This window comes from Hemitrygon akajei, chromosome 8 (assembly GCF_048418815.1).
Source record: "Hemitrygon akajei chromosome 8, sHemAka1.3, whole genome shotgun sequence".
Lineage (NCBI taxonomy): Eukaryota > Metazoa > Chordata > Chondrichthyes > Myliobatiformes > Dasyatidae > Hemitrygon > Hemitrygon akajei.
This window is the reverse complement of record NC_133131.1, coordinates 92,713,630-92,741,451: the sequence shown is the minus strand read 5'-3', so window position 1 is coordinate 92,741,451 and position 27,822 is coordinate 92,713,630. Positions and strand designations below refer to the sequence as shown.

Sequence of the window (27,822 nt, the reverse complement as noted above, 5' to 3'; positions counted from 1 at the left end):
CAGCTTGGAGTAGGCCCTTCTGGTCTTTCAAGCCGTGCTGCCCCAGCAACCCCCAATTTAACCCTAGCCTAACCACAGGACAATTTACAAAGACCAATTAACCTACAAACCAGTATGCCTTTGGAGGGAACCAGAGCACCCGGAGGATAACCACGTGGTCACGAGGAGAATGCCTTACAGGTAGCAGTGGGAATAGAACCCGGGTCACCTATTCAATAAAGAATTGTGCTAGCCACTACACTACCGTGCCACCAGAATGGGAGTACAGTAAAATGCAGACTCACAGCTGAAGAAGAGGACATTAGGATAGCTAACCAAAAACATAGTCAAAGAGTAGCTTTTCAGGACCATCTTAAGTTGGGGGAAAGTACAGCGGAGAGAGATGGGAAAAAATTAGAGAGAGAAGTCCCAGAACTTTTAATCCAATTGCTGAAAGCTCAGCTGCTCATTGTGGAGTATGGAGCTGAGGGAAACACAAGGATACAGAGTGGGAGGAAAATTAGTCTCTAGGCTGGAGGAGATTATATACTTGAGGAGCACCAGTGAGGAGGGGGGATTTGAACATAGGAATAATAAAATTTAAGACTGAGGCATTGTAGACAAACATCCAATCTAGTCAATGCACAATGGTGATGGTCGATTAAGAGTTGATGTTGAGTTAGAACACCTTCAGCAGTTTATGGACACGCTTGTCGAAGGTGAGAGCCATCAGAATTTCAAGGGCTTGCCCAATCCTAGGCAACATGTTCACCAGCAACTGACTGAGGGCAAGTACGGTGATTACAGAAACGACTGTTTAAAAGTAAGAGGGTGAGCTCAAATGAACGGTCTTGACCTGAAACACTAACCAGTTCTTGTCAGAGGTGCTGCTTGACTGGTTGAGCCCCTGCCGTTCTGTGGCATTTAGAAGTAAGAGGCTGCCCTTTTAAGACTCGGATGAAGTGAAAGTTTTTTTTTGTGTGGTCATGAGCATTTAATTGTTCTTCTACAAAGAGTACTTGAAGCAGAGAATATAAATATGTTTAAAGCTAATTTGTTAATGAGACAGGGGTTGAATGGCTACATAATGAAATACAGACTAAAGTTCCCAACAGAGGCTACAATCAGATTCACCATGAGCTTATGAAAAGGTGGAGAAGACTTGCGTGGCTAAACTGCCTATGTCACCTATGTACTGGACTGTCTAGCAACTTCACCATGCACGTTATTGTACAGTAGAAATAGCAGCTTAAAGCCAGTGCTAAGCAGTATTCTCTAAGCATTCCTGTTACTTAACCCGTCACACTTGAGACCTGAGGCAAGGCAATTTAATCTTATTATATTTGTACAGCACATGGGAAGGTTGGGTATTGAAATCGCAAGAATACCAGAGGAGAAATGTACTGGAATTAGTGCAGTCTAATTTTAAAACATAATTTTAGTATACTTTGCAGTATAAATTCCTAGTCCTGTCCTGTGGAGAAGTTGGGCCCATCTCCTTGCAGTTTAGAAGGATGAGAGGTGCTTCCATTGAGACGTACCGCATTCTGAGAGGGATTGTTAGAATTGCTCCACGTGGCGGAGACTGAGCCTTTTTTCCCCTCACTCGGTAGGGTATATGATTACAGGATAAGGAATTGAGCAGATGATTGCGATGACAAAACATTTTCTTTTGTGTTGCATGTTTTGCAATAATCAACCTCAGGGGTTTTAATGCTCTGTCCTTCAGTTTAACCCAGGCTTCAAGCAATAGATCTTTGGATAATCAACCTCAGGCAAAATGATGATCAATTAGGAAAGTGAACAAAGGCTGTGAGGGAGAACAGACTTAAAGAACCCAGAGAAGTAAAAGCAGGAGTAAACCTTAAGTCTTTTCTTTTCTCAAATAATTTTATTACTCATTGTTTGAATTGGGGAGGAAAATAAATAGGAAAGCTTCCGAGCTGAGCCTTTATTTTGGGCTAAATACATTCTCAATTAATTGAGAGAATAAAGTAGTTCATTTAATATTTGTGCATAATTGGAGATTTAGCCTTGAAAATGGATCAACTAGAATCTGCTAAAATTAAATTGCAAACCTTCTATATGGATTTAGAATATTACTACAAAGATTTATCAAGTAAACAACAGCATTATCAATGAAAAAATGTTCAAGATGCTATTATTCTTATATGTCCATACTTACCAGTAACGGAAGTTGATCGATCTCCCAAGCTTTTGTCAAACAGTTGAGAAGGGAGGAAGCTTGAAGGAGAGGGAGATGGGTCCGACTCACCAGCTGCCGGATGGCTTGGTGAACTCAGACCTTCTCCAAATACTGCCTGCCATTCTCTGCTGAAGTCACCCTCTTCCAGCGATGTCCCATTTAGTATTTCATTCAACAATGCCATTTCATCCTTCTCATTTGTTTGAGATTCAATGGGGTTGATCAATAGATTTGTTGGAGCTAAAATTAAAATTGGAAAAAAAAGACACACCAATTTGTGTAATATGTTGATGTGCACAGGCAAATAATAAAATCTCATTCTCAAATATTACAGAAAGACTAATTTTTGTACCATACAATTGTAACAACTTTCATTTGTTAGGGGAGGTTAACAATCTTGGAAATACATATAACTGCAATTATGATAGCTTGCCATGAGATATATATCCTGTCAATAGAGTAAAAAGTTTGCAATAGAACACTCTAATTCTTTTAATGTCTGCTCCTTGAAAAACATTTTTTTAAAATTCTATTTATTCTGGATGCATACACATAACTATGCTAACATTCTGTGTTTCTCTTAACACATTATCCAGCTTGGGTTTGGTTTTTTGCATTTTATTCCCTGCTAATTTTTAGATAATTTTAGAATAATTTCCTTTTAGTAATATGTGGTTTCAGTCTGTCATCAGCTTGACATTTCCCATGTTATTCATTTGAAAATCAGTGTTATTGGTTCCAACATAGTAGAAGACGAGGATCATCAGTTTTTGCACAAAATCACTTCTGGTGTATAATCAGCCACAGCTGAACAAGACATCATGACATGGCATGAATAAACTTGTGTTTTCCTGCTTAGATTCCCCTGTACAGTGCACTGTCTCACAGGAATATTAGCAGCCAAGCAATAAGCATTCCAGGCTTTCACCAGTAATTCCATCACTCTGGTTCAGTTAATGATTGAAATTAGCTGGTCCATTATCAATTCTTTGCCAATCTTGCTAATGAAATAACATGCTTTTTAAAGTCATTATCATACAGTGTAAGATAATTTTTAATAGCTCTGATATCTGCTTACATTTCATTTGAAAGCAATTTTCATCCCCTATCCCTGATTGCTATTTTAACACCGAAGTTCATTATCCAAGTGACAAGACTGCTATGGATATTCCTTTCTCTTACCTGGATGTTAAGTAGCTATAAACCATATGAACTGATATAATTTGATATCAATTAACCCTAAAGAATGGCAAGATCTCAAAATTGCTTTGATGTGGGAGTTATCCAAGGAAAATATATTAATATTGCTAATAATATTGCTATATTTTATGATTAAAACATTAAAACACCAAACTGCTGAAAAGAACCACAAAATTCTATTAACATTCTAATTTTGGACATTAATATAATGTTGCTATGTAAAATTTTAGTTACTAATAGTTCTGTCAAAACGTACACCTGAATATGAGAGTATTATACAATAATGATGGGTTATGGTTCAGTTACTAGACATGTGTTCAGAGGCCTGGGTCCAAAGACAAATTCAAGTCCCACCATAGCAATTGTGGAATTCAAAGTAATTAAGGAAATCTGAAACAAAATTCTAGGATTTGTAATGGTGCCTCTGAAACTACTGGATTATTGTAAACATCTGTCTTATTTACTAATGCCTTGAGGGAAGATATCCATCCTTGCATTATCTGACCCATCTGTGACTCCTCACACAGCTAAGTCTTCTGAAACAGTTCTTGACATGGAAGTGGAGACCTAGCAACAAGCAATAAACACTGGCCTGGTGAACAACTTCCACATAGCAGGTGGCTGGACAACAACAGAAAATGAACACCAAGGAGACTCACTGTGAATCACATCAGTGAGGGCAGATATCTAATTCAAACATTGTCAGGGCTACCCTGAAATGCAACAAAAAAACTAAATGCACATCAGTGATTGATATCAGTTTCATTCGTCTTCAAGATCTGTGTGTCACTGGCAACATCCATTCCACATTACCCATGTGAAGATGGTAGCACCTTCAGTCCTGGTGAAGAACCTCCCACTGTGCTGTTGGGAAGGGAGTTTCACCTACCGATAATATAGGAACACCTCTGAATCAGGAGGATATGCATTCCAATGCACTGGTTGCCCTTGTCCTTTCCAGTGATAGAGATTGAAAGTTCGTGAGATGCAGTTAGAGTGGTCTAGGTGAGAAATGTCCATACCTTTTATAAATGGTGCACACTGTAGCCACTGGCTGAATTACTGCCTAGGGTGAAGGAAAGAACCCAGTCAAACCTGCTGATGAGATTCTTATGCATTGTTGGAGCTGCACGAATCCAGTTAAGCAGTGAATATCCAACATAATCCTGATCTGTGCCTTATACATGGTGATGGCAGGAAGTGATTTAATCATCACAAACAGTTGCTTATTTCAGTGAGGTAGCCCGAGATTTTAAAAGAGCTCAGGGCCTTTCCTGATTTTTCAGCGGAGTTCAATCATCGTGATATATTAAACACTTGGGAAAAGGCCAATAAAGAGATTGTGGGTTTAACCAGAGTGGCCAATGTGGGAGCGGGACAGTGTTAGAGTGATTAGTTTCAGGTTTTGACTCAAGAGGCTTATGCAAATGATCTGGGTAAATTTCTTTCTTCTTTTCTCGATTAGTGCATAGCTGGTACAGGAAGAATGGGCCCAGGGTCAGTGGTGTTTTCTCATGTGAACGTGGGAACTCAGAGAGTGCTCCAGTCTCTCTGATAACTACATCTGCATGAGGTGCATCAGGCTGTAGCACCTTACGTACCATGTTAAGGAAGTGGGGCAGCAGCTGGATGACCTTTGGTTCATACTGGAGAATGAGAAGGTGATAGGAGCTACAGGGAGGTAGTCATTCCCAAGATGCAAAAAGCAGGTAGCTGGGTGACAGCCAGGAGAGGGAAAGGGAATAGCTAGACAGTCCAGAGTACCCCTGTTGCCATTCCATTCAATAATAAGTATACTACTTTGGATACCATGGGAAACAATTTACCAGGGAAAAGCCACAGTGACCAGGATTCTGGTTCTGTGGCTCAGAAGGGAATGGGGGAGAAGATTTAACCATTAGAGAAGCAACCAGGAGATTCTGTGGACATGAAAGAGACACCCAGATAGTACGTTGTCTCCCAGGTGCCAGGATAAGGAACATCTCAGATTGGGTCCACAGGGTTCTAAAGAAGGAAGTTGAACAGCCAGAAGTCATCATACTATTGATACGAAGAGGGATGGGGTCCTGAAGAAGAATATAGGGAGTTAGGTAGAAAGCTGAAAAGCAGGAGCTCAAGGGTGGTACTCTCTGAATTGCTGCCCGTGCCATGTGTCAGTGAGGGTAAGAATAGAATGCATTAGCAGTTAACTGCATGACTGAGGAATTGACATAGTGGGCAGGCTTTCAGATTTCTGGATCACTGGGATCTCTTCTGGGGATGGCATGACCTGTACAAAAAAGGCAGTTCGCACCTGAACTCAAGGAGGACAAAGTTCAAAGTAAATTTATCATCAATCTACATTCATGTCATCTTTTACTACCCTGAAATCCATTTTCTTGCCGGCATTCACAGTAAATACAAAGAAAGACAATAGAATCAATGAAAAACTGCACAGAACAGAAATGGAGAATCAAGTAGAAGGAGTGTGTAGTGAGACTATGAGTAAGGAGAGGCAGTTGATTGAGCAAAATTGCAGTCAGTGGGACGAGCGTCTTTAAACTAAATAGTAGGTTCAATAGTTTGGAAAAGTGATGATAAAGTAAAAGGGAAGGAGAGTGCAGGAATGATTACGAACATCTCCAGAATAAATAAAAAGACTTAAAGTTTAGAAAGGGGTAAGAATTTAACTTATGTTAACATGGGGGCAAGATTGAAAAAGGTGAAGGTTATATACACAGGGCTGGAAGTATTATATCTAAATGCATGCAGTACATGGAATAAGGTAGGTGATCTTGTCGTGTAATTATGGAGATTGGCAGGTATGACGTTGTGCGCAGCACTCAGTTGTGGCTGAAAGATCATAGTTGGGAGCTTAATAACTAAGAATACACAATGCATCAAAAGAACAGGCAGGTAGGCAGAGAGAGTGGGCTGATTCTACTGGTAAAAAGCAAAATCAACTCCTTAGAAAGAGGTGACACAGTATCAGAAGATGTAGAATTGTTGTGGACAGAGTTAAAAAGCTGCAAGGGTGAAATCCCTGATGGGAGTTTTAGACGGGCCTCTGACAGTAGCCAGAATGTACAGAACAAATTGAATGTAAAAATGTTACAATAGTCATGGGGGATTTCAATACACAAGTAGAATGGGAAAATCAGGTTGGTGCTGGATCCAAAGAGAAGGAACTTTTAGTATGCCTATGAGATGGGTTTTAGAGCAGCTTATGTTGAACACACTAGGGGAAAATGCAGTTCTAGACTGGGTGTTGTGTAAAGAACCAGATTTCATTAGAGAGCTAGTGATCATAATACGATGGAATTCGCCCTGCAGTTTGAGAAGAAGAAACTAAAATCAGATGTATCAGTATTACAGAGGAGTAAAGTGAACTAGAGAGGCATGGGAGAGGAGTGAGTCAAAGTTGATTGAAAGAGGACACAAGCAGGGATGGTGGCACAACAGCAATGACTGGAGTTTCCGGGAGCAATTTGGAAGGCACAGGATATATTCATTGCAAAGAGGTAGCATTCTAAGGGGAGATGAGGCAACCATGGCTGACAAAGACAGCATAAAAGCAAAAGAGAGGGCATATAATAGAGCAAAAATTAGTGGGAAGGTAGAGGACAGGGAAGCTTTTAAAAACCAACAGGAGCCAATTAAAAAGCCGTAAGGAGGGAAAAGATAAAATATGAAGCTAACCAATAATATAAAAGAAGATACCAAAAGTTTTTCAGTAAGGTGAAAGGTTTGAAGGTAGAAAAGCCACCTGGACCAGAAGGACTCCTCCCCAGTTGTAGTGGTTACTCGAACAAACCAAAACATGACGGGGGGGGGGGGGAGGCGGTTGATCCTGTACAACGTGCTATTCATTCAGAACTAAGTTCCGAATCAAAGAATACATTCAAAATTTTATTAAGAAGCTAGCTAACAAAGAACCTCGAAGTGATAAAAACTAATGAGACTAAACTAGCAATATAACAAAATAAATAGGCTTAGCGCAGTAAACGTATTTAAGCCAAAAGTTCTCAAACGTATTCAAGGATATTCAAACATAAATAAGCAATTTTAAATGTAATTAAGCAAGCAACAGTAAAGATATCACCCCTTAGCTCTACCCAAACTAGACTGACCCCAAAGACAAGGCATGAAGACGTAACTAAACTATTCACTTCTATCATGCCCCAACCCATGTGATTAACTATCACAATAAGCATAATAAACACACAACACAAAATGCAGTACAGGTAGAAAATAGATATATGGCTCCCATACTAGTGCTCTAAAAGAGGTAGCTGAAGAGATTGTGGAGGCATTAGTAGTGATCCTTCAAGAATCAACAGGTTCTGGAATAGTTCCAGAGGACTAGGAAATTGCAAGCATTACCCCACTCTTCAAAAAGGGGAAGGAGACAAAAGAGAGAAAATGATAGGCCAGTCAGCCTGACTTCAGTGCTTGTAAAGATGTTGGAGTCCATTATTAAGGGTGAGGTTTCAGGGTTCTTGGAGACACATGATACAATAGGCCAAAGTCAGCATGGTTTCATTAAAGGGAAATCTTGCCTGGCAAATCTGATGGAATTCTCGATGAAATAACAGGCAAGATAGACAACAAAGAGTCAGTGTATGCTGTTTGCTTGGATTTTCAAGTGGTCTTTGGGAAGGTACCACACATGAGGGTGCTTAATAAGAGTGCATGACATTATAGGAAAGATACTAGCATGGATACAAGATTGGCTGTTTGACAGGAGGCAAAGAGTAGGAATAAAGAGAGCCTTTTCTGGTTGGCTGTCGCTGACTAGTAGTGTTCTGCAGGGGTCGGTGTTGTGACCACTTCTTTTTACGTTATATGTCAATGATTTGGATGATGCGATTAATGGCTTTGTGACCAACTTTACAGATGATATAAAGATAGGTGGAGGGGCAGGTAGTGTTGAGGAAGCAGCGAGTCTGCAGAAGGACTTAGAAGATTAGAATGGGCAAAGAAGAGGCAGACGGAATACAGTGTAAGGAACTGTATGGTCCTGCACTTTGGTAAAAGGAATAAAGATGTATACTATTTTTTAAACAAGGAGAAAATTCAAAAATCAGAAGTGCAAAGGGTCTCAGGAGTTTTCACGCAGGATTCTCTGAAGGTTAACTTGCAAGTTGAGTTGTTGATAAGGAAGGCAAATGCAATGTTAACATTCATTTTGAAATGACTGGAATATAAAGGCAAGGATGTAATAAGGCATTGGTCAGACCACACTTGGAGTATTGTAAGCAGTTTTGGGCTTCTTATTTGGAGGGTCCAGAGGAGGATTATGAGAATTATCCCGGGTATGGCTGATCATTCGATGGTTCTGGGCCTGTGGTCGCTGGAGTTTAGAAGAATGAAAGACTATTTCATTAAAACCTATCAAATATTGAAAAGCCTCAATAGATTGGACATGGAGAGAATGTTTCCTTTCATGGGGGAAGTCCAGGTCCCTCTAAAACAGAGATGAGGAGAAATTTCTTTAGCCAGAGTATATTGAATCTGTGGAATTCATTGCCAAAGATGGCTGTGAAGGCCAAGTCATTGGGTATAGTTAAAGCGGAAGTTGACAGGTTCTTGAAGGGTGTCAAAGCTTAGAGGGAGAAGGCAGGATGAAGGAATTGTGAGGGATAATAAATCAGCCATGATGGAATGGTGGCACAGACCCTTTGGATCAACTGGCTTGATTCTGCCCCTATGTCTTATACCTTATTACGGTTCAGTTGTTACAGGTTTATGTAGTTAGTGTTTCCAATGACAAATATTGATAATTTTCTGGTCAACGGCAACTCTAACATATTGGTGGCGAAGGATTTGGGAATGATAATATCACTAAACGGCAAGTTTTAATGGAGGTATTCATGGCCTGGCACTTATGTTGCATATGTGTTAATTATTAGGTCACACTGCTTGCAGATTCGTAGTGCTTCATTGGGCGAGGAACAGATGCAACACCACAGCTGAATCTGTTCTGCAACAGTAAAATGCACACAAATAATGTTGCAATTATATCTTACACGATTTATGAAGTTTTTATGTAACTGAATTGGTGTTGCTTCTAATAGTGCTTCGGCATAATGTCTCTAAATAGATCATTAATTACAGCAGTAAGATGTCTCTTCCACTTCCATTTAAAAAGACAGTAATGTCAAGAGACACACACAAAATGCTGGTGGAACACAGCAGGCCAGGCAGCATCTATAGGAAGAAGTATAGTCGACATTTCGGGCTGAGACCCATCGTCAGGACTAACTGAAAGAAGAGATAGTAAGAGATATAAAAGTGGGAGGGGGAGGGGGAAATCCGGAATGATAGAAGACAGGAAGGGGAGGGGTGAAGCTAAGAGCTGGAAAGTTGATTAGCAAAATGGATACACAGCTGGAGGAGGGAAAGGATCATGGGATGGGAGGCCTAGGGAGAAAGAAAGGGGGAAGGGAGCACAAGAGGGAGATTGTGAGCAGGCAAGGAGTGATTGTGAGAGGGATAGAGAGAGAAAAAAAGAGAAAAGAAGAAAAAAAGGGAAAAAATAATAAATAAACAAATAAATAAATAAGGGATGGGGGCATTAACAGAAGTTAGAGAAATTGGCATGAACATTGATTTCTCTAACTTCCGTTAATGCCCCCTCCCGTCTTACCCTGTCCCTTATTAATTTCCCCTTTTCTTCTTCTTTTCTCTCTCTCTGCCCCTCTCACAATCACTCCTTGCCTGCTGTCCATCTCCTTCTGGTGCTCCCCTCTCCCTTTCTTTCTCCCTAGGCCTCCCATCCCATGATCCTTTCCCTTCTCCAGCTCTGTATCCCTTTTGCCAATCACCTTTCCAGCTCTCAGCTTCATCCCACCCCCTCCGGTCTTCTCCTATCATTTCGGATCTCCCCTCCCCCTCCCACTTTCAAATCTCTTAATATCACTTCTTTCAGTTAGTCCTGACGAAGGGTCTCGGCCTGAAACGTCGAATGTACTTCTTCCTATAGATGCTGTCTGGCCTGCTGCGTTCCACCAGCATTTTGTGTGTGTTGCTTGAATTTCCAGCATCTGCAGATTTCCTTGAGTTTGCATAATGTCAAGAGATTTGTTTTTGAAAATGGCAACATCTTTAAAACATTCTACAATGATAAATAGCCAATGTATAATAATTCACCTCAGTTCTCAGAAACAGAATTATTTAAAAAATCATTGTAAATTATGCATTCACAGTAACAGGAGCATGGTAAAGAACCAGGGCCACATTGCTGTAATGTATCCCCTGACCAGTAATGCACTATGGAATACTGGATTAAGTTTGAACATTGTAGCCCAAGTTTAGACTCGAAGGGGAATGTGATCAAGATTTAGGACCACAGTGTTTTACGGTTAACTCTAGTTGATGCTGGGGAACAGAATGAAAGAAATGAAACCAGAATATTTATCTGTGACAAATGCTGCAAGTATGAACTGGACTGGGGATATTACAGCTAAACCCTTCATTTATGAAAAATAACCAGTGGGAATCTGGGCTTTTTCTTCAGTTTTCACAGCCCATCAGAAGGTACATAAACGTGGTTGCTTAGCACAGATCACTGGATTCAATTCAGGAATGCAGAAGTGATAATTGGGATGTACCAGGTGTTACACACCATTCATCTTAATGAAATGGCCACATTTGGGATTAGAAATATTTGTCTGACTCAGCTAACGGCCCTTCTGGATGACTTTCAAAGTTATTGTGAAGTATGATCAGAGTCAAATTAATTGTAAGGTATGATCAGAAGGCCACAAATGCTGAGTCCTAAGGAGAAATAAAATTACTGCCAATTGTTAATATTTTCATTCCATGGTTAGGAATGAGCACATTTATATCCATTTAATCCCTCTTGCTATTACTACTTCCAAGTTTTCAGGAAATTCAAATGAAACTCAATTAATTGGGGCTAGAAAACCAGAAAGTCCGAGCTTGAACAAGTGGTCTAAAAGATGTCATCCTAATAGACAAACTCTACCCAATTTCCATTTTTATTATTTTTTTCCCAATCTGAATTAGATTGGTTCTGTGTAATAACTAATGGGTAGTTTTGAGAATACGCATGGACAAGAGGGGTGAATGCAAATTAGATATGTCATACCTGATACATACAAAGTAACCATCAGAACCTGGGAAACATATCGTTTGAAAATATTCATGGATGCAGGCACAAAGGCTTCTAGATAAATTGCACAAAGCCTACTATTGGAATTACATTTTGGAAACAATTATAAGAAACCAGTGAAAATTTTATGTCATAAATATTAGAACAATGGCATTATCAGAAAAGATGAAGTTCATCTGCTTGTGCAATTAAACTGGTTGCAACAATATACTGTCCTAATCTTTGTGTCAAAAGAAATATGTAGGATCTTCACTTATGTGGCAGTTGTTATTATAACTTCAATTTCCTTCTCTAGTCATAATGCTGAACAATGCCATTCTCTGGTCTTTTTAATACATTGTAGTTATCCATTGTTATGGAAGAAATTACAGTGCATTTATTTAAAATGCCTAAGGTACAGACCAGCATTTTTCTCAGTTATTCTATATTAAATTGTGTATTTAATTTATCCTTCTGCCAATTAATCTGTCATATCTTTTCCCTTATTTGTGCCACTTTTAGGTTTCCCAATGAGAATGTTCCTCTATATGTAAACTCTTCTGAAGAGCTGTAGAATGACATCCAAGAAATGTCAGCTTTATCAAGCAGCATCTGAGGTTCCATATACCATGTTATGTTCATTTTATGGACAACTTCACCAGTCACTTCAGAAGATTATTCAGTGTGAATTATTCAACTGCCAATTGTATCTTGTGAGATCAGGCCCATATACATGAAATAATGTATCTAATTCCATATAAATTGCATATTGGACATTTAGACGGAGATGTAACGTAAAGATCTTTACTCCTCATGTATGTGACGAATGTGAGTAATAAAGTCGATTCAATTGTATAACTGCCTCGTTCTCTGGAAGCACTTCAATCAACCTCAGTGTGGTTTTGTCGCAAGCTCCAAATGTTCAAAGTATTAAGCCCCATTTCACCCTAAACAAATTGACAGAAATTAATTTTGAATTCCTCAAATTTGGAAGTGTGACTTAATTTCTGAAGCTTCCAACTGGCTTCAAAATTCCCATGGCTGGTTATTACTCAAAGGGCCTGAAAGTAAAATTGTGGCCACTTCCCTGTTTTTGGATAAATCTCTCAATATAGTCATCTCCCACCACAGCTGATCAGCTAAACACCCAGCTAGCGTGTGTTATATTTGCCATACTTTTCTGTTAACGGATAATGCTCACAGGCTGATGCGGCAGAAAGCCAGAAAAAAATCAAGTATAAATGACAGCTGGAACTTTACAGTCAGGCAGCATGGAAAGAGACTATTTGGACCAAACGGTCCATACCAACCAAGGTGCTCTGACAAGTCAGCCCCTCTTGCCCGCAATTCCTCTAAAGCCTTCCTGTCCATGTGCCTCTATCTCCTGGTAGCACTCACATCTTCAGTGATGAAATGCTTTGAGAGGCTGGTTATGACTGAACTCCTGCCTCAGCAAGGAACTGGACCCATTGCCATTTGCCTATCACCACAATAGGTCAATGGCAGACGCAATCTCAATGGCTCTCCACATGGCTTTGGACCTCCTGGGCAACACAAACACCAATGTCAGGATGCTGTTCATTGTCTATAGCTCAGCATTTAATACCATCATTCCCAGAATCCTGATTGAGAAGTTGCAGAACCTGGTCCTCTGTACCTCCCTCTGCAATTGGATCCTTGACTTACTAACAGGAAGACCACAGTCTGTGCGGATTGGTGATAACATATCCTCCTCACTGACGATCAACACTGGCGCACCTCAGTGGTGTGTGCTTAGCCCACTGTTCTGCTCTCTATATACACATGACCGTGTGGCTAGGCATAGCTCAAATACCATTTATAAATTTGCTGACATTGTTGGTAGAATCTCAGGCGATGATGAGAGGACATACATGAGTGAGATATACCAACCAGTGGAATGGTGCCGCAGCAACAACGGGCACTCGACGTCAGTAAGATGAAAGAGATGATTGTGGACTTCAGAAAGGATAAGACGAAGGAACACATACCAATCCTCATAGAGGGATCAGAAGTGGAGAGAGTGAGCAGTTTCAAGTTCCTGGGTGTCAAGATCTCTGAGGATTGAACCTGTTCCCAACATATCAAACTATTTATAAAGAAGGCAAGACAGCAGCTATACTTTATTAGGAGTTTGAAGAGATTTGGTATGTCAACAAATACACAAAAACTTCAATAGTTGTACCGTAGAGAGCATTCTGACAGGCGGCATCACTGTCTGGTATGGAGGGGCTACTGCACAGGACTGAAAGAAGCTGCAGAAGGTTGTAAATCTAGTCAGCTCCATCTTGAGCACTAGCCCACAGAGTACCCAGGACATCTTCAGGGAGCAGTGTCTCAGAAAGGCAGTGTCCATTATTAAAGACCTCCAGCACCCAGGGCATGCCCTTTCGTCACTGTTCCCATCAGGTAGGAGGTACAGAAGCCTGAAGGCACACTCTCATCGATTCAGGAACAGCTTCTTCCCCTCTGCCATCAGATTCCTAAATGGACATTGACGCTTTGGACACTACCTCACTTTCTTTTAAATATACAGTATTTCTGTTTTTGCACATTTTTTTTAATCCATTCAATATAAGTAATTGATTTACTTGCTTATTTATTATTACGTTTTATTTCATTTATTATTTTATTTTCTCTCTCTGCTAGATTATGTATTGCATTGAACTGCTGCTGCTAAGTTAACAAATTTCACATCACATGCCAGTGATAATAAACCTGATTCTGACTCTGTACAAGTGCCTTTCAAATGTTTTAAATGTACTTCCATCAACCATCTCGTTCAGCAGCTTTCACCATATGCAGACCAAACCTCTGTATGAAAAAATTGTCCCTCAGATACGTAATAAATCTACCCCTGCTCATTCTAGTTCTTTGTTCCCCAACTCTGGGAATAAGACTGAATTCATTTTATACACCTCTATAAGATTACTCCTCATTCTCCTATGCTCCAATATCTAAGGTCCTAGCCTGCTTAACCCCTCTGTATTCTGAGGCTTCAAAGCACAAAGAAGTAAGACAGATCAGGAGAAACTCAGACAAGAGGCATCTGAGAATAAATGGTTGTGTTAAATTCTAGGTTAACAGTGTTAAATAATGGGTGATGGAGACAGTGCACATTCACGTATTAGTTGGTGCGTGGCCAAATGGTTAAGGCGATCGTCTAGTTAGCTGAAGGTTGCTAGTTCGAGTCTTGGCTGAGGCTTGCATGTGTGTCCTTGAGCAAGGCACTTAACCACACATTGCTCTGCGACGACACTGATGACAAGCTGTATGGGTCCTAATGCCCTTCCCTTGGACAACATTGGTGGCATGGAGAGGGGAGTCTTGCAGCATGGGTAACTGCCGGTCTTCCATATAAAAAAAAACCTTGCCCAGGGTTGTGCCCTGGAAACTTTCCAAACTTTCTTGAGACTAACAGAGGCCTACACAACATACACATACTAGTAATAGAATTCCAGATTAACTTAACTTTCAAGAGAAATATGGACCAACTGTTAATTTTCACCTTAAATTACTATCAAGAAAAATGATGGAGCCAGTACCTAGAGAACTAAGCTTTTGGCAAGGAATGTAAACAATGGGTCTGAACTTCCTGTATTTAGTCAAAGGGCATTTTTGTTCATCCACCAGTCAGACGAGACGGAACAGCAGTCAAGAAAAGCAATGGTAAAACTGTCAGACAGTGCACACATATGAACTTATGCTATACATCCAAAGAATGTTCCCAAGAGGCAACATGTAAACGAAAAATAAGAAGGAGTCAAGAAGACTTCCCTCAGAATTCCTGATATGATGTGAAGAGAAGCTGTTTAGACAAATCTCTGGCTGCTACTGGATAAATTAAAGTGGAAGCAGATGAGTGTGGACCCACTTAGCTGGACAAATATAGAAACACGTTTGATAAACGTTCAACCATGTCTGGAAACAGATTGAGGAAAACATTAAGAGGCAGTTTAGTTTGATCATAACTACACAGGATGTCATTTATGAGTTGGATAAAAGTTTGTTCTGATGCTGTGACAAGTATAGAAATCTAGTTGGAAACACTGAAGTTTGGAAGCTGATACCACTTTCCAGCAACTGGAAGAATAGAGCAGATGGGCACAAGGTTTGATACGAGTGGAGTATCAGAGAATATCTCTGTAATACTCTGTTCAAATTGTGAAATGAAAAGGGACTTCAAAGGATCATGAATGTTTTCTGTAGCACAAACATGGGTCCCAAAGGCTGTGTTGCTTCTCTGAAGCCAGAGTTAAGGAAATCTCCTCAGGCTATAAAAGAAAATTGACTGGGAGGAAAGAAATGCAATTGTTGCAGTCCATGCTGGAATCAAGGTCAAGCATAATGCAAACAAATACAAGAAACTAGGGCCCAATTAAAAAGCAGAACTCAAAGGTGAAAATCTCCAGATTACTACCTGAGCCATTTGAAGATTTACACTAAGTTAATAAATTCAGTGAATTGAATGTGTAGTTCAAAGATACACAAGGAAAAAACAGCCTTCAAGTCCACTGTGACAGGCTTCTCTTAAACTGGCTAAAGCCATGTCCTTGAGAGTTAACTAACTATACCTGTCAATAGAACTGTAAACTAAATAGATAGTAATGAAGTACTAGAAAGTGGAAATTCAGAAAGTTTAAGAGGAGTGGCAGAACACAGTATCACAGTTAGTAATGTAACCAGAGTTGGCCTGAAAGGGAGGACATAAATATATAAAAATACATCTTAAATCTGAGTCAGAAAGGGGAAAGAATAGATAAAATGGAAGGATCCTAACTTAAGTTCTTGGAGCATTCATAAAAAAGGTAGATGAATTGAAGGAGCTAATGGAAACAAGTATGACCTAATAGTTATTCCACAAATTTGGTTGCAAAGTGACCAAGGAACAAATATTAATGAGGTACTCAAAGAAGTCAGCTTTACTAAAAAGTATACGGGGTGAGTAAATGGGAAATTAGTGGGAAAGAAAGCAGATTATGATTGTAGAATTTAAAGACATGTTTCTCAGGGTATCGAAGGTGACAGCTATGGAGATGTGATGGAACCAGTCGTATTCTTCCAAAATTCCATGGATTCTGGAACATTTCCCATAGATTGGAAAGTAGCAAATGTGAGCCTGCTATTTAAAAAGGCAGGAAGAGGAAAAGTAAGTAACTATAAACTAGTGAGCATGACATCAGGTAATGTCAGGCATTTGGACTTTCAGGAAGTCTTTCTCAAGAACTGCACAAGATATTATTAAGCAAAATTACAGCACAAAGTATTGGGGGTAATATACCAGTATGCATTAATAATAGACAAAAAAACCGTAGAAATAAAATAAAACATAGAACACCACAGCACAGTAAAGGCCCTTCAGCCCCTGATATTGTGCCAATCTTTTAACCTACTCTAAGATCTATCTAGCCTTTTCCTTCAACATAAACCTCCATTTTTTTTCATCTACGTGTCAAAGAGTTTATTAAATGCCCCTGATGTATCTTCCTCTACTACCACCTCCAGCTGGATGTTCTATGCACCCAACACTCTCTGTGTAAAGAATTTAACTCTGAATCACCCCCTATACCTTTTTCCAATCACCTGAAAATTATGCCCCTTTGATATTAGCCATTTCTGCTCTGGGAAAAAAGGAGCCTCTGGTTATCCAGTCTATCTATGCCTCTTATCTTTTTGTTCCAAAGAGAAAAGCCCCAGCTCACTCAACCAATCTTCATAAGTTATGCCCTCTAACCTAGGCAGCATCCTGGTAAATCCCCTCTGCATCCTCTCTAAAGCTTTCACATCTTTCTTGTAATGAGGCGACCAAAACTGGACACAATATTCCAAGTGTGGTCCCACCAGGGTTTTATAAAGCGTTAACATTACCTTGCAGTTCAACTCAATCAACACCCCCCCCCCCCCCAACTAATGAAGGCCAAAACACCATACATTTGTCTTCTTAACAACGTTATCAATTTGCATGGCACTTTTGAAGGAACTAAGGTTGTGGACCCCAAGACCCCTATGTTCCGCCACACTGCCAGGAACTATACTATTAACGCTGTATTCTTCCTTCAAGTTCAATCTTCCAAAATGAAACACTTTGCACTTTTCCAAGTTGTCACTTCTCAGTCCAGCTCTGCATCCTGTCAGAGTCCCACTGCAATCAACAGCAATGCTCCACACTATCCACAACTCCACCAACCTGCGTGCCATCTGTAAACTTACTAACCCACACTTCCACTTTCTCAGCCAAGTCATTTATAAAAATCACAAACAGCAGAGGTCCCTGAAAAGACCTTCGCGGAACACCACTGGTCACCAACTCTCCGTCTACAACTAAACTCTGACTTCTATGGGTTAGCCAACTCCGTATTCATCCAGCCAAGTTTCCCTGGATCCCATGCCTCCTCACTTTCTGAATGAGCCTACTATGGGGAACCTTATCAAACACTTCACTAAAATAGTAATGCACCACATCCACTGCTCTACCTTCACCAATGTGCTTTGTCGCATGCTCAAAATATTAGTGTTTTGAGGATCGACCTGCCATTCACAAAGCCATGCTGACTATCCCTAATCAGACTATGCTTCTCCAAATACTCGAAAATCCTGTCCCTTAAAAATCCTCTTCAATAATTTGCCCACTACTGAAGTAAGACTCACTGGTCAACACTTGAACAAAGGAATAACATTTGCAACCCTTTAATCCTCTGTTATTACTCCTGTGGCCACGAGGATGCAGAGGTCATTGCCAAGGGCACAACAATCTCTTCCTTTCTTTCCCATAATAACCTGGGGTATATCCCATTTGGCCCCAAGGTCTTACCTATGCCATATATTTGAAAAGTCTTAGCATATCCTTTCTTACTATCTACATGTTCAAGCATATCAGCCTGTTTTACACTGTGCTCACAATCATCAAGATCCCTCTCACTGGTGAATACCAAAGCAAAATATACATTCAGAACCTCCCCTAACTCCACTGACTCCAGGCGCATATTTCCTCCTCTATCCCTGATCAGTCCTACCCTCACTCTAGTCATCCTCCTGTTCTTCACATACATGTAGAACGCCTTGGAGTTTTCCTTAATCTTACTCACCAAGGCCTTCCCATGTCCCCTTTTAACTCTACTAAGTCTTTTGTTTAGCTCCTTTCTGGCCACTCTGCCAAATCCTTGCCTCCTAAACCCCAAGGCAGCTTCTTTTTTTCCTCTAGACTACATCTCCATATCTCTTGTCAAGCATGGTACCTTCACCCTACCATCCTTCCCTGCCTCAATGGAACAAGCCTACACAGAATTCCCAGCAAGTGCTCCCTAACCAACCTCCACATTTCTGTTGTATTTCCCCGAGTACATCTGTTCCCAATTTATGCTCCCTGGTTCCTGCCTAATAGCATTATAATTCACCCAGTTAAATACTTTCCCATACCTTCTGCTCCTAGCTCTATAGTGATGGTCAGGGAGTTGGTGGTCACTGTCTGAATGCCCTCCCAATTTGAGATCTGACACCTGACCTGGTTCACTGCCTAGCACTAGATTCAGTATGGCCTCCCCTCTCGTCAGTATGTCTACATATTGAGTCAGGAATCCTTCCTGGACAAACCCAATAAATTCTGCCCATCCAAGCCTTTTGCACTAAGGAGGTGCCAATCTATATTAAAGAAGTTTAAAACTCCCATGACAACTCTGTTATTTTTGCATTTTTCAAAAATCTGCCTCCCAATCAGTTCCCCAGTTGCTATTGGTTGGTCTATATAATAATCTCAAAAGAGTGATTGCTCCCTTCCTATTTCTGACTTCCACCCACACTGACTCAGTAGGCAAACACTCCACAATGTTCTCCCTTTCTGCAGCTGTGATACTATTTCTGATTAGCAATGCCACTCCCCTCCTTTTACCTCCCTCCCTGTCCCTCTTGAAACATCTAAACTCCAAAACGTCCAACAGCTATTCTTGCCCTTGTGACAGCCAAGTGTCTGTAATGGCCACAATATCATAGTTCCATGTACTGACCCCCGCTCTCAGTTCATCACCCATGCTCCTGACTCTTGTGTTAAATAAAGCTGTTTTTTGGGGTTTGGGAGGCTGTAACTGATGCAGAAATTACACTAGAGGTTCAACTGTTCACAATCGACAACAAAGAGTTGGACAAGGGCCCAGGAGTAATATATCTGGGTTTTTGTTTGATGATTTAATGCTTTGTGATGAACGCAGACCAACTTCAGAGAGGCAGAGATAGGCCACATAAATGGGCAAGGACACAGCAAGTAGTATAATGTGTAAAAATGTGTGGTTGTTTATTCTGGTAGAAAATAGCAAAGCAGCATTTTTTTTTTTAAACGGTGTCAGATGAACAACCATGCTTTCTGGTTCAGGGCAAAGTGCCAGATGAGTAGGGAACATGGGCTGGGAAGTGGTAAAAAATTATAAGCAGATGGTGAGACTTCATTTAAATAAAAGGCATCATCACCCTTCCAAGAGTTCCTGTAAACACAAATATCCACAATAATTGCAGGAATGGCAAAGGTTTCATTTTTCGAGGGAACTGTGAAATAATTTGATATCCAGAACACGAGGTTTAATTACCTGAGAAAATTCAGAAACGGAGAATGATAAATTACATTTATTAAAGGTTACTTTTTCACTTCATTTCTTTTGCAGGTACTCACTTTCTCACAAATCATTTCTCTACCATAATCAATTACGGTGTTTATAATCAATTTAACTATGGATGATTTTTATAACATGTGGCCTAGAAATTCCATCGCCCCCAAGAGGGCAGCAAACAGTTTCTGCAGCAGAAAGGCCAGCAATAGTTTTGGTTGTGGTCGATCTACACTGTTACTGTTCACCCAAAGCCTACAGACAGGAACAAAAAATGTTTTCTGCCCATTGCTGTTTATTAGCTCAACCTAAACTGATTCTCATTTAACACTGACTCTCAATCTGACCTAAACTGAGATAATTTCTTAACCCTGCAATGACCCTCTCCCTTAAGAGCACCACGCCATTTCCTTTCCCTTTTGCCTGTCCTTCCTATGCATCAAATATTTGGAATCCCAACTTTGATCAACCTGCTCCCATTGTCTGTAATGACAATTAGAAAACACCTGCTAACGTTGGTACACATTGTTTAAACGTGCTTGCCAGGAATGGAGCATTATACTGATGAGACAAAACCATACAGGATGGATTAATTCCCACCGAAACATAAAAGGTGAAGTGCTGAGGTTTATAAAATTATGCAGCCCTTAGGGAGAGTATTCCCCCCCCCCCCAAGGTTTATAAAATCATGTGGGCCTTCGAGAGAATATTTTTCCCCAAGGTTAATAAAATTATGCAGGCTGTAGAGAGGACATTTTTACTCAAGACAGGGGAGACTAGAACTGAGGAGCACAGGCTCCTGAGTTTGAGGGGGAAATCGGAGAACCAAGCTTTTCCACACAAGAGGTTGGTGATATCCCCTGACCCTCTACCCCGCAATCTGATTCTACCTGTTGCTTACAAGGCTCCACCTCATCCCACACTCTCACTTCTACATGGTGGCCATCTTCCCTTCACTCTCAGTCCTGATACAGGGTCTCCACCCGAAAGCCAGCCAATCTTTTGCTCCACAGATGTTGCTCAACCCACAGTTATTCCAGTAGTTGAGATTTTGCTCAATAATTGTATGTTTAGTGTAAAGAAAACTTTATAATGGTGAATTGGAGTTTTCTTTTCTCAAAATTAGGTCCAAGCTCAATAACTTTTTGTTCATGTATAGAGGAGCAGCAGAGTTAGTGACAGATAACGATGAAACAAGGCCGCCCAGCTTTTGTTTTGTTTTTATTCTGTTTTTTTTTGTTAGTCTAGGGGGATTTTTTTTCTCTTGTGAAATCTTTTTTCTTTGAATCTTTCTCATGTTTAGTTACTAAGAAATTGGGAGGCTTAGATTACACATGTTACTCGGAGTCTGTTTCTGTATACGTTAACCGTTATTCATGTAATCCCCATCTCTTTGTATCACTGTCATTGTTACGTTTATCTATTTGAAACTTAATAAAAAAGATTGATAAAGAAAGACAATTAGGTTCAAGTATTGAGATTATCAACAATAATGAGATGATACCAAGAAATAATCTCAATGGGGTTTCAGGGTTCTTCTCAGAATTGCTCATGGAGGATCAATATTTAATGATTTTTCCCAATTCCCACCAAGAATATTGAGAAATAACCTTTATGACCCACTAGATTCATGGTGGTTTCTAAGATTGTCATAGCCAGCGGTGGTAGTGGGGATAAGCTCCCACTACCTATAAAGTGCTCCAAATGGCATGTGTCTCTAGCAGCCTTCAACAACCAAGTCCAACTCTTGGCCTTCACGTGTGGCTTAGCTACTAGGCCCAGCGGAACTGTTTCTACTGACAAGAGAATGGGCAAAGGCCTACCGCTGGCACCTTAAAACCAGTTGCTTCGGGCAGGTGGGGCCCGCCAGTCTTGGATGGCAGCCCGCTTAGGAGAAGGAAAACTCTGATTTAAAACCTCTGCTGCCTTGTGGCTATACCCACCCATGGGAAAGGCTTCAGGAGTAAACCCCAGGGATGAAATCCGGCGCCGGGGTCCCTGAGGAAGTTTGATGTTGTTTACAACTTTGCTCTGGCAACCTCTGCGACTACACTAGTGCCAAGCTGTATCGGCGCTGGCCCTTCCCTTGGACTACATCAGTGACGTGGAGAGGGGGAACCCGCTGCATGGGCAACAGTCCGTTCTTCAAATCTTACTGCCCAGACTTGTGCCCTGGAGAGAACACGGTCCATCAGAGACACAAACCCACAATCCCCTGGGATCGACGGCTGCCTGCAACTATGATGAGGTTCATGGTGATGCAGTTATGTGGATAGCTCAGAGAATGAAAACCAGTAAAATAAATTCCAGGTTATAACTGTGAAATTTGAAATCCATCTTACAGATGGTGTAGTGGCAACCAAATGGTGTCCTTGACCTACTAGTTGATGGAGAATGAGGTTCAACAGGACTGCTACAAAATCAGCACTTTGACTTAAAATTATAACAACCTTCACTGTAATAGAAGTGAATGCCTGTAAAGCTGACAGCTCAAAAATTCAGCTCAGATAAGCAAAATGAGCTCTGTCCCAAGTGAATGTCCAAATATACCCATAAACAGTTGAGGAATCTTTAAAATGGTATGGGTATGGGGTTTGTTCTTGCAGTTCAGACTTGAATTCCTCTACACGATCCACATTATCTGTTAGGTGCAAAGACATGACTTGGCTTGGCAAGGATTCAAGTTACTTTTGTGTACTTCAAGCATTTACATTGAAAGTAGCACCAGGCATTTCAAAATATTGTGAATTGTGATTCAAACTGGGTGCAATAGGAGATCATACTGTTTAAATAAAATCTGTGCTGGACAAGCTAATTTCTAGCCCCACGGATACATCGTATTTTGCTGTCTAATCATAAAATTGGCAGGAGGACAAGAATATTTCTCTGTCATTTTTTTTTGTGTATGTAAATGCAAGGTACAAAAATAATCCTGCCCTTAAAGTTTAGGTCACAAACTTCAGTAAATTACGATTAATTTGATTTGGGTTACTTTATGAGAAATGCAGAAGTTCGTTTCCATGACCAAGAGAAAGCTATTATCCTTCATAACGCTGCATTGCCTCTTCTCTGGTACTTCATTAATAAAGAGTACAGAGTTTAAAAACCAGATACATCAATGAGAGGGCAAATTGCCTCATAATTGCTGGTAAACCATACAATGGAATATCTCTGGGATTTTGACTTTATAGTGTGAAAACATGATAGAAATTTGTGTTCATGAACACATAAATATTCATACATTAATAAAAAAATAGAAAAAGTGTAATCAATAAGAAAAGTGAAGCAGTATAAGAATGAATGCAGAAAGCAAGACACCATATATATGTGTAATAAACCTTCACAGAAGACAATCAGGTGCCAATAACTAAATGTCCATCTCTATGCAGTGTTAAGGATCTCATCTAAATCAAATTCAAATTGATTAGTAAAAAGATAGTAATCTTGCAGCAACTATTATTTTTCCATTACTTCAATTTGATCAATACTTAACTCGTTTTCAGCTAATTAACTTGTTCAGATTAGTCACAGCTTTAGTTTAGCACTTACCACTTGGAGACAAAGTTGGCTTTTCTTCCTTCTTCAGAGCTAACAAATCATCTATACATTCTATTGAGGGCAAGTTTTAAAAATCATTAGTACTTGTTCAAACACCTCAACAAGTAGAAAATGAATACTTGACGTGTGGCAGTAAAATGCACTTAAGAATTTATTACTTGATTCATGCTGATTGCTTGAAGACTTGGCTTGCAAAGTTGAAAAGCCATCTTTTCTTGTTACTGGAGCCAGAGGTGTATCTGGAAGCATTCAAATACAAATGCAGATTTTAGTAAACGTAGTTACTTGTCAGCAAAGCACGTAACTCTAAAATTACTGAAGTTGAGATTTTACAAAATGTTTTGGGAGATAATGGGAAAACAGAAATCACAATCAAGATACTGTTTCAACTTTTTATTCCAAATCTCAAATAGTATTTTTTAAAATTTGAAATTCCAGCCCTGTGTTACGATTTTGACAGGGTACAAGTATAACTCTAGTAGAGTGTTGTGGGTGTAATTTTTGCTGAGGCTCCACTGGTAGTTATTTTCTAATATATAAATGGTCAATGGGGAACCAACAGAACACCCACAGATCTTCAGTCTAATTGCCACCAATCATTGGGTGGTGGGGTTAGTCAATTTTTTGAAAATAAGAATAGATTTTGCAATTGACTGAAGTTACAGAGAAGTTACTGTCCAAGTTGACAAGGTATTGTAATTTTATAGTAGCGGGATACAACATCTTGCTATATAACAAACATGTTGGAAATACTGAGGAATTCAGGGAGAAAATGGTTCATTTCAAGAATCTTTATTTCTCACTCCTTTCATTTGCTGATAGAAGTCCCCAGTTCCAATATTGTGAGGGAGTTTAAAAAGAAGAAATGGGGACTTCTGTGTTCGGGTGGATGGCAAACAGATTAGTTGCTGCAAAGCAAAAAGGGATTGTACTGGAACAAGAAACAAAGGGTAGGTCAGGAGGAAATGGAAATGGAAGAATCAGAATCATTATCCATGTTTTTGTTAACTCAGTATCAAGTGTGCAAAGCAAGACACTGCACATCAAAACTTAAGATGGTGTTCTTCTAGCTCATCACGAATTTTATTGGAACAATATGGAAACTAAGGAGAGAGCAGCACGATCACTCAATTTGAGCAAGATGTTCTCCTAAGCGGTTGTTTATTGCTGGGCCCTCAGGTGACAGTGCAGTGTGGACATGAGTAAGTGGTGGCTGTGGTTAGTGGCTAGTCCTTGTGTGGCTCAGCAAATTAATCAGGTACTGCATGTTACTACTGTAAGGAAGGCAATTCAAGGAATCCAACCACTATCTTCTTGGGATTTTAATATACATTACTGATGTTAAACATCTGAAATTTGAAAAATCTTAAAATAAAGGGAATAATTGCTGCTACCAGTTGATCAGCTGAAAGCACAAAATTATTACGAAAGGAATGACGATGAAAGCTTGTGGCAACTTTCTTTTCTCTTCAAACATAGAAAATGATTAGAACACCAAACTATTACCACTTAATATAGGGGATAAAAATTTAAAAGATGATTTGAAGGAAATAAGGTAAGTATTTTAAAAGGAACAGGGTATTCAGAGAACTTGAAAATTGGAAATCATGCAAACCTTAATGAAGACAAAGGTTGATAACTAACCCTCTGTGCTTATAACTAACTACCTTTGGCCAGTTTCATTTCAAGTTGTATTTGCAGAAAAGTATTGAACTATAAAGCATACATTTTCCTATATAAGTCACAGGTTTTACAAGTGAACCTTTTCAAGATACAGAACCTTACCTGAAGTAATAGATTCCTTATTTTCGTTATCCTCTTTTAATGAGATAAGCCTATCAGACAGAATGACAAAATGTAAAATTTATCAAGTTGTACAATTAATTATCAGTTTTTGAAATTTTATTTTAACATAGAATAAGAATAAAACTGGTAACCATAGCAATTTGGGTCTATACTTAATTTCCCCTGAACTGAGAAATCAGTTAAGAGCCACCATATTGCTGGGTCAGGGGTCAGATTTAGGCCAGACTATTCTCAAGTTTGAGTGATTATTTTTGGCATGCAGTTCCCAATAATCATCTGCCCCAATCATTCTCCAACCTCCACCCCTGGTGGTTCACTACTTTTACAATCACCGCAATGGGGAGAGATTGTTGGGGAATAAATAGCAGTACTATTTACAATGCCGTGGACTTGCATGCAGTAGATTTGAAGTCTCGGTTTTGTACTCCCTTTAGTGGGCCAATCTAACAGCTGCCAGGCGCCACATTCAGCCAATAGATCAGTGGCAGTAAGTAGTCATGAACAGTAATTCACCATCAGCAGTCAGACCCCACTGAAAGAGGTGCAGTCATTTTGCTGTGGAGAAGCTGCCAACGATTTTCAAACATAGGTGGGGTTCATGAGGCATGTAGAGCTAATTCTAGGGACCAAGCTTTAGGAAGAATGCCAAAGCCTTAGAAGACCAGAATATACATATAGTACATTTATTGTAATTGTGACAGGGATCAGTGACTTCAGAGATATGACAAGATTACAGAAGCCTGCACTGTTTTCCTTACAGCAAAGGCAAAAGAAAAATGGAAGATGTGCACATTTTACACTACTCAGGATGTCTCAAACTAACAAAGTTTGTTTACAGCTAACAAAGGGTATACTTGCAGCACACTTCACACTGGAATATTGGAAACAAGACAACTAATTTGCATACAGAGTCCTCAAAACAACAAAGTAATAATGAGCAGATATTTCTTGTAGTAATCCCATGTGTCGATGTATATTGATCACAAAAAGTGGGGATAACCCACTATACACTTCAAAAGAATGCTACATACTGTATTTTTTTTAAACAGAAGCTTTTAGACTGGCATTTCTGGCACTCCACTTAAGTGTCAGTCTGAATACTAATGTTCAAGAATCAAGACTAGGCATTGTATGTAGAATTTCTGGGGAGTACAACCAACTAAACTGCAAATGATACTTATTTAATATACCTTTATGCCAGCTGAGATCTGATAGATATTCAAAATGACAGAAGGGATAATGAAAACTGTTTCCTCAATATGATTTCTCCTGGTAACTATCTACAGGGATCCATGTCTACTTTTGATAATCCTTTCTCTTACATCTCTGTAGGAACTTTTAGTTTTCCCCCTCACTTTAGCTGTATTCTGTTTTACCTTTCCGTATCAATGGTTTCGTCCTCCTTTCATGAATTCTGAACTGTTCCCAATTCACAGGTATGTTGATTGTATAAGCAATATTAGCTTTTTCTTTTGCTTGAATATTATTTTTTAACTTCTTGTCAGTCAGGTAGATTTTTGTCTTAAAATGTAAACTCTGCAAAAATTCTTTCCAAGGTAGTAATTTATCATAATTATGTGAATTATAATTTATTTTTGTTAAGTTTTTTTGATCTATCATGCAAAATCAAGAATACAGCAGTTAACATCGTTTTAGATTTAAGACCCTGATTTTGGATTGAACTTTTAATACCAATAGAGGCATCACTTCCCTATAGTCTTGTTGGCTACATGATTACCATTTAACGAGAGTAATAACCATTCACCCTTGACGTTATCCACCATAAATATTCTAGACAATCATCATTGATCAGAAATTCAGAAATACTGTGGCAAAAAAAGCAGACGAATTGCTGGGTACATTGTGGTATGTAATTCATTTCCTGACAAAGCTTTTCCATCACCTACAAGACAAATAAGCAGTGTGGTGATTGGTGATAGGTGAAAACCAGGAGAGGGGGAGGGGTGAAGTAAAGAGCTGGAAAGTTAATTGGTGAAAGAGATAAAGGGTAGGAGAATGAGAAATAGGTGATCACTGGGAGATCCTGTTTTTTTCCAGTGGACCGAGCATAGGTCTCCTAATCTTCATCAGCACACACCTATATACAGGAGGCCACATGGGGAGCACTGGATACAGTAGATGACCCCAATAGACTCTCAAGTGAAGTACTGCCTCACCTGAATGGTAGTGATGGAGGAGGTGTAGGGGCAGGTCTGGCACTTGCTCCATTTGCAAGGATAAGTACCAGGAGGGAGATGAGTGGGGAGGAATGTGGACAAGGAAGTCGCATAGGGAGCGACCTCTAGATGATAGAAGTTATAGAGAATTATGTGCTGGATGTGGAGGCTAGTGGGGTGGTAGGTGAAGAC

General features: G+C 39.8%; 1 protein-coding gene across 4 annotated transcripts in view; it reads right to left on the bottom strand.

The window, feature by feature from the left end:
- ica1 (islet cell autoantigen 1) overlaps positions 1–27,822 on the bottom strand; it is a 119,098-nt gene that overhangs the window by 19,220 nt on the left and 72,056 nt on the right. For 3 of the 4 annotated variants that reach the window (XM_073054162.1, XM_073054163.1, XM_073054164.1), the window contains exons 10-13: positions 25,433–25,482; positions 23,806–23,886; positions 23,639–23,698; positions 2,165–2,425 (exon numbers count right to left, since the gene is read on the bottom strand). In XM_073054162.1, the coding sequence (XP_072910263.1) occupies positions 2,165–2,425; positions 23,639–23,698; positions 23,806–23,886; positions 25,433–25,482 (452 nt within the window). The remainder of the gene's footprint in view (positions 1–2,164; positions 2,426–23,638; positions 23,699–23,805; positions 23,887–25,432; positions 25,483–27,822) is intronic. The other variant, XM_073054165.1, reaches the window with a different exon arrangement.